The 8,358-nt window shown below is 37.6% G+C and overlaps 1 protein-coding gene across 1 annotated transcript in view; it reads left to right on the top strand.

The window, feature by feature from the left end:
* Positions 1–277: 277 nt before the first annotated feature.
* The window catches only part of clmpb (CXADR like membrane protein b), a 155,284-nt gene continuing 147,203 nt past the window's right edge, over positions 278–8,358 (top strand). The window contains exon 1 of the mRNA XM_087293595.1: positions 278–597. Coding sequence (XP_087149721.1) covers positions 567–597 — 31 coding nt within the window. The 5' untranslated portion in view covers positions 278–566. The remainder of the gene's footprint in view (positions 598–8,358) is intronic.

Raw genomic sequence — 8,358 nt, 5'->3', positions numbered from 1 at the left:
CAGAATTACTATTGTTGACATGCTGTTCGTGCGCTGTGGCTTTTTCCACCCGCTTCCATCAGAGCACATGTGCTTTTCCCTCTTCATCCAGACAGTGCGCGTGTGCTTCAGACTCTAGAGGTCTCCATCCTTCAGCATCCACACACGCGCTGTGCGTTCTTCTGCATCGGCCGCAGACTGAGAGAGAGAGAGAGAGAGAGAGAGAGAGAGAGAGAGAGAGAGAGAGAGAGAGAGAGAGAGAGAGAGAGAGAGAGAGGACACCGCGCAACGGCAACCTGAGACGCGCGTCCTCCGTCACAGAGATCGGGAACTTTGATGATTTGACGGTGAAACCGATGGAAACGTGGGGATGATGTTCCAGTCCTTGATGATGGATTCGTCTTTCAGCATGTCCAGCTATGCTGTCCTTGTGCTCGTCTCATAATAGATTGCTGATCCATTTTTCTTCTCAAGTAGCTACTTCTGCTTTTGTGATTGAACACTTTAGTCCGCGCGAAGAACTGTGAAGGAAGCGGGACGCGTTCTTTCAATAGTCGTTATTATAAAGGACCTCCAGTGGATTCGTGATGTCTGCAACATACCGCTCCTTGTTCCTCTGTAAGTAAGCTGAGTTTATTCCTTTACTCTGTGGCTTGATGTGTGCTGCTTTTTTGGGGAAATCTAACCTTGCGTTCCAGGTTATCTGTAGCACATTGTTCATCTTCATGTCAAATAACTTTACGCAAAAGCATTTGATCTTTAGTAGGATTTAATTGAAGTTAATTAAATATTAAGAGAACACATGCATTAGAAATCAGCCAGAAGTACAGTTCATGACTAGACCCCCACCCAGTTGAGCAAATCAAACCCAGATGTTTTTGGTTTTGAGAGTTACACCCTTCTAGAAAATGAAGATGGTTTTAAAGTCTGATGTCACCTTTTTAAGTTGCAGGGAGAACTTCAACTCTCGTAGAACCATCACACCTTTGTGTCTCAATAAACCCAAAAACAATCTGTTTCTATCTCAAAATAGCATTTTAACATAGGCTAACAAATACGAAATTATTGCCATTATAAGAACGAACCCATTGTGTCTGAGACCACAATAGCATATACGGATACGCGGAGAGACACTACAGTGTGCATTTATGGCTGTATTCAGACGCTGGACTTTGATGAGGCTGATTATGCATCATCCAAACACTAATAGTCGCATTTGCCGATTAGCCACATTTGTGCATAAACTGAGCGCAGAACGGAACAAAGACAGGGCACGGCGCCCAATCCAGATCTCTTAATTTGTTGTGACATCGGATGGCAAAAATAGATCCTCATGTTAAACGTCCGGAGATGAGCCGGTGGCGCGAGCCGCTGCTGGAGTCCGGTGGGCACGGGGTCTCGCGTGTCCGCGTGTGCAGGGGTCAGAGCCCGGGACGATGTGTGAAAGCATGCATGCTTTCATGGGTCACATTGGAAATCCTCCACCGCCTTTGCTCGCGGTTCATTGTCCGATTCTCCGGCTTCGCACACGCGTTTGTAACTGGAGTTTAGCGCGCGTGACCCATCGTTTATTATAATCACTGCGCCAAACTTTGTCCCATCTTTGTGTCCTCTGCGCGTTTATATGATGCAGACTGAAAGCGTAGTGGGCTAAGTGTACAGTACTGCCTGCCTATTGTGCTCCCAAATGTATGATACGGTGTATTAAAATTCCTCGCGCATTCTCCGTGGCGTGTTGAGAAGGTCAACGCTGCTCTAACAGCCGTGACAGAAGCATCAGCCCTCCGACAACATCAACACACACTGTTATTTTAGCTTTTGCATTGTTTTTGTCTGCTCAATGGTCTCATTAAGTGTCATTTGACCGCTGAGAATATACAAACATATACATTTTGGGAGATTCTTAATCCTTTAAAAAATATTTATTATTATTATTATTATTTTTACTGAAGCTGTAGTTTATATGTGCAAGGAGATAAGATACAGTAGGACACGTTGTCACACTAACTATAGGCTACTAGGAACCTACATTAGACAATATAGCATATTAAAAGCTATTTTACTTGTGTTCATAAAATAATACTGTAAAAAAATAAACAAAATGGCTTATGTAAAAACTGTAAAAGTATTGGCATGTGCTGTTTGCCTATAACTATTACTAATATAATAAAAAGAGATTGAAAAAAAGTTTAAATGTTACATTCATCATTTAATTACTCACATCACTTAATGAATAATATATAAACCTTTGGATTTGTGAAGACATGATGTCAACCATCAAGGACTTGGAAGACAACACATACACTTAATGCACAAACACACTTCATTAAACATGTACACATACAGTAGCCAACACTCTCAGAAAAAAGGCACACGGTGGTACAAATAATGTTCCTTAAGGAACAGTTTTGTACCTTTGTTAAAGTTAAACAGCGCTTATGATACTGTTCTGTACCTTTTGTAGTGCAATTGAAATGAAGGTACACAATTGTTCTCATGACAAAGGTGATTAAGTATTGGACAACTCCTTTTTTATTACAATATCTATGAAAATAAACATTACTGGAAAGGCGAAAAGATTCTATTAATAATTCCCATATTAAAACATGAATCATAATTTAAAAGCATATGCTTAAATAAACTTATAAACATTAATTATTAAGTTTATTATTACATTTTTCATACATGTTTGGTCAGCATTTTCTGATAAACACAGTTTCAGTGTTGATATTTGCACCTTTTGATGTTTGCTTTCCTCTACACACGTGAGCTGGCAAAAGTCCTGCATATGCAAAGTGTTCATGCAGACATTTTAGAATTGTAAAACTAATCAAACATTGTGCACATCTCGCTACAATACTTTTGCATAATTCTATTTCTGTTTTAGAATTAAGTCAATTAAATTCACTTTTAAGTGATTAAAAAGGTATTGTGTGAAAATTGGAGAAAAAGGTGTTTTATATTGTAGATGGGAGAATGTGTTTCTGTAACATTTTTGTAAAAAGTGTTGTGAAATATTTAGCAAAACAAAGATATTTTGATTTATGTTAAAGTATTTTCATTCTTTATTGTACATGGAAAAAATACATTTCCACAACAATATTTTTAAAAAACATTGTTTAAAAATGTATTTGATGTTTTACATTTACTGGAAATAAACACATTTAGGATATTTTTAGATACAGCAAAATGCCTTTAAAAAGTTCTTGAAGGAACACATTTGACACTGTTAAGGTACAAAGTGTCTTGTCACTGTAGTCACTCTCAGAAATATGGTACAGGAGCTTTCTCTCAAAAGATACATATTTGTACCCAAAGAGTCCACAATGGTTCCTTAAACGTCAATATTAGTGCCCAAATGCATCTAAAATGCACCTTTGAGGTACCACTATGCACCCTTCAGTTACAAATATGTACCTTTTGAATAGGTAGCGCTCCATTGACAGCTCATGTACCTTTATTTCTGAGAGTGTGTTATCTTCATGGATCACATTTGTACCTTTGATGAAGTTACAATAGTGTATCTGCAGGATTTAAAAACCAAAGGTACATTTTGATTTCCAATGGTACAGATCATGTCCTTAAAGGTTTAAACAGCAATGGTATAATTTAGTTTCTTTGTCTTAAGGTACAATTGTGTTCCATAATATGGTACTGCCCCATGTGACAAGGGTACCATTTTTCCTGATAGTGTATATACTATATAACCGCAGCTTAACTATGTTTATCTTTAATAACTTTAAATAATAACAGCTGTTAAGTTAATTAATTACAGTTATGGTAACTAATAATCTGAACATTTCCGAATTTGAATGTTATGCAGTAATGTGCATCTTTTGTAAAGCTCCTTTAATACAATAGTTATTGTGAAAAGCGCTATGCAAATAAACCCAAATTGAATCCTGCATTTTATACTTGAGTGCAGACATTATATTGCAAATATGACATTACTTTTATTTTAATTCAGAGGATAAAATCTTAATTGCAGAGGCATGTGTGAACCTAGCTCATTGCCTGTCTTATAGGAATGTAAAATGCCTGGTCACACTTTACATTAGTTCCCATGATTCACTTTGCAATTAATTGCGTGCATGATGTGAAATTATTGATGTAGCAATTAATTAAAATACTTTATTTAACGGTGATTGATGCCAACTCTGCAATGTAAAGTGTTACCAATGCTTTGCTTATAGCTCTGAAATTTTAACCCACACACCTATGAGATGCTGTTAGTTGGCGTAATCCAATTACAGTGTAATAGCAAGAAAAGACAGAGTGTTTTTTATGTGCCCTGACATGTGCCTCAAGTAACATAATTATTATCCTAACATAATTATTGATTAGCATGTATTTTAATTATCACATTGCTCTTTGATTGATTTTGATTTATCAATTGGGTTGCCAGTTTTTAAAATGTTGTGCTTAATTCCTATATAATACTCCAATACTTTCCCTCTTTTTTGTAAATAGTTTTAGTCATAATATTAAATGATTTAAATGTCTTGTTTGGTTAATGATCATCAACTTTTTGTGCTTGGATTGTGCTTGATAGAAAGAAATGGATGCACTTATCATAGTTCCCATTGGCTTGCGCATTAAATAAGTCAAACAAAAGAGCCTTGCAGTGTCATTACTAGTAAATTCCTTCATGTGTAAACTCCATTAATGAAAAAAAGAAGCTTTTAAACTGCTATGTTTTGTGTGTAGAGCTCATCTCGCTGCTGAGCGTCCTCAAAGATAGCCGGAATCAATAGTGTGTAATGCGTAGTGGGGTAATTTCCATTTCATTTGATTTGATGCTTTCGAAGATCTTACATTACTTAAGTCCAGCGCCCTGGCGGAATCTAATATTCATTTAAAAGTCTTAAAGCAGAAATGAACTCCTGCGAACTGTCTGCTAAAAATGGAGAAACTCACCGAAGTGTGCTGTCATGCAGAAGCCAATGGGAACTAATATAAGTGCATCCATTTCTTTCTTCCAAGCACAAGTTGATGATCATTAACCAAATAAGACACTTAAATCGTTTAATATTACGACTGAAACTATTTAGGCTTCAGTCAATGTTTTAAGACAAAAAAAGAAGGTGTCAAACCACATGGATGATCAATCAATTGTCACACCATTCTGGCTGAATTTAGAGGAACGTGTTAAAGTCTGGCAAGTAGTAACAGATTGTAAATCGCTTGATTAATGGAGCTATTATAATGATTTTTCATGTCACATGACTATTAGTGCTCATCCAGTCAGTCTGACTACTAAATATTTGGCTTTTTCCCATCATGCATTCTTTTGAATAGCTATTTCAGGTTGCTACTAGTTGCACTAACATGGCAAAGTGTTGGTTAAAGTAACTCGATTTCTCATCCTGTGCTATATTCGGCTGATAACCACAAGCAGTAAGAAGATCTCTGAATTTAAAAAAAATGACAGGACACTGCAACCCCAGAGGTTATAAATTGACATCTCCATGCGCACGTCCCTGAATTACCGGAAATGTGCAGAGAACGAATAATCATGTAAACTTTTACTCGAAGACTCGTCGTGATGATCCCTTTCTTATAAACATGGTAAAAGTGAACCTTCTTATAGTTTACACTATCTGACTAAAGTCTTGTCGGCTCTACAAGTTTTATAAAACAACTAATAATAACTTGATTTCGTGTTGATCATTTGGTATCAGAAGTGGATATATGAAGGGCGAAGGCCTCTAGATTACACTTTATTTAAGCAAAATAAAGCATGATCTCGCCTTGATTTTTAATTATGTAATTATGACAGTAAGGTCTGACTTTGCTAAGACAAAAAGCTTGTCACTTATATAATGTCCAGTATAGAATATAAAGTCATTAGTGAATATTGTGTACGACTCCCATGAGCTTGGAGGACTGCATCCATAGATGACTTAAACTTATTAATCAAGTCATCTGGAATGACAAAGCATTCTTGCAGGACTCCCAGAGTTCATCAAGATAGTTTGGCTTCATCTTCAATGCCTCCTTCCTCTTACCCTAGACATGCTTAATACTGTTCATATCTGGTGATTGGGCTGGCCAATCCTGGAGAACCCTCTTTTCTTTGTAATGTAATGGGCGGTCTTCATACCTCAGGCTGTTGAGGTTGCCATCCACTCTGCAGATCTCTCGTACGCCCTCATACTGAATGTTACCCCAAACCATGATTTTTCCTTTACCAAACTTGACTGATTTCTGTTGGAATCTTGGGTCTATTCGGGTTCTAATAGGTCCTCTGCAGTATTTGTGATGATTGGGATGCAGTTCAACAGACTCTTAAAATTTGGATCGACAACAAGACTTTTGTTAGGTAGTGTAGATTACGATTTTTAAAGATTCTCTTATCCCCTCGATAAATATTTATGAGTGAACTTTTGCAGACTACTTTAAATGGGCATGTGTGGAATGATTCAAGTGGCTGAGATTGAGAGTTTTGTTTGCCTTGTTTACCGAAGCTCAGATGTTTGGTTAGGCAGCATAAATAGCATTGCAATTTTCCTGGAGTGGTTTGTGCGTCTGGCTCTGCAGTGACATGAGCATTCCTGAGGTTTTCTATCATACGACGGGCCTCGCGAAAACACAAGCAGTGCAGGTCTAACCTGTGTTTTTCCTCCTCGGATATTCTCTTTGTCGTGGCATGGTATGACAGGCCTCTACATTATGGACTCGGTGCTTCTAGTTAGCTGCTGCAGTGCCGTTCTTACAACCTTCTCCTGAAAGACAGTGTGCTTGTCTCCTGCTGCAGCACATCTGAGGTGACATTGTCTCAAGTCTGCACTGAAATTCAATATTCTCCCTGTGCTGTCACGCCGCTGCTCCTCCTCACAGTGCAGATAAACAGCTTAAAGAGTTCTCCAGATGTGTTATTCTGCTCGCTTTGGCCTTGAGGAACATGTGGTGCTGTTTTTTTTCTTGCTAAATATGCTGTGACTCAAGCTGTGGGAGGGTCTTCATCTGTTTTTTTTTTCTGTGTGTGTGTCATTTAAGAGTGTGTTTATACTTGGAAGGTTTGGTTTAAAGGGAAAGTTCAGCCTAAACAGAAATCTTTGTCATTATTTACTCACCCTTTTAAACACAAAGTTATTTATTCTAATAATTAGAAATGCAACCATTGGCTTTCACAGTGTTTGTTTTTCCTACTACGGGTGTCAGTGGTTACAGGTATATAACATTTTTCAAAATATCTTCTTTTGTGTTTAACAGAAAAGGGTTGTAAGTTGTCAGTTTCTATCAATTATTACATTTCTCAAATAATATTATCATCACATGCACACACATACAGCAAGCCGAGAACTTCATTGCTTTCGATGTTCTGTTGCAAAATCTATGTCAATAAAGCTGCCATAGAATAATAATCTGAATAATACAAGTTGAGTGCATGGAAAAGACATAACATAAGCCTCAAACATCGTTGTTCCCTTGTTCGTGAAAAAAAAAAAAAACAGGCCAATCGGACCAAAATAGGTGATACAGAGACTTGTGGTTGACTTGAGACTTGTGGTTATTACTGACACCTCACAGCAAGAAGGTTGCTGGTTCGAGTCCCGGCTAGGCCAGTTGGCAATGTGAGTTAAAGAGGACACTCTACAGTTTTACAAATATTGCAGCTGTTGGACAACATAATGCACTTTTTTAGTCATGAGTGTAGTTGTTTAGATTTAAACTATGCAGTTTATTTATTAGGATAGTGCCTATTTTAAAATATTTATAATTTCTGAGAAACAGCACGTTGGCAGCCATTAGCCTGTCTTTAAGCAAAGACGGTTGACGATGTTCATCAACAAGATGGCGACAATTAGCCTTAAGAGAAAAACAGTGAAATTTCAAAGTACAGCTGATCAAATCATTATTAAACAGGTAAATGACTTTCTAAGTCGATCTCTCTCTTTTTCGTATGTTGTTGTGCATTTTTTATTATTGTGATCTCCAGATTGCCACAGAGAAATGCTGGGAAATCTTTGTAGACTGATGGCATTTCATGCCGTTTAGCCTTATAAACTACATCTTAAAATGTCAGCAAAATAACCTGCTTTGTCATCACTTTAGACATTACGCTAGAGAATCATTCAAACACTAGCTCTAAAGTGACGTTGGTGAGTTAATAACAGCTTCTGCTGTTCTGACGTCAGCTGCAGGTGTAAAGGAATGGCAGAAGAAAGTGGTTCATCATACTAAAGGGTTTTTTAGACTCTCCGTGTTTGATTTTCTATTTATGCCGTCGAACTGTTGTATAAACGCGATACCACACTCCCCCACGGTCCAAAGACATGCGGTACATGTGAATTGGGTAGGCTAAATTGTCCGTAGTGTATGAGTGTGTGTGTGAATGTGTGTGGATGTTTCCCAGAGATGGGTTGCTGCTGGAAG

This window comes from Danio rerio, chromosome 18, assembly GCF_052040795.2.
Source record: "Danio rerio strain M-AB ecotype USA chromosome 18, GRCz13ab, whole genome shotgun sequence".
NCBI classification, from domain to species: domain Eukaryota; kingdom Metazoa; phylum Chordata; class Actinopteri; order Cypriniformes; family Danionidae; genus Danio; species Danio rerio.
The sequence above is the reverse complement of the archived record's forward strand: the minus strand, read 5'-3'. Positions and strand labels throughout refer to the sequence as shown.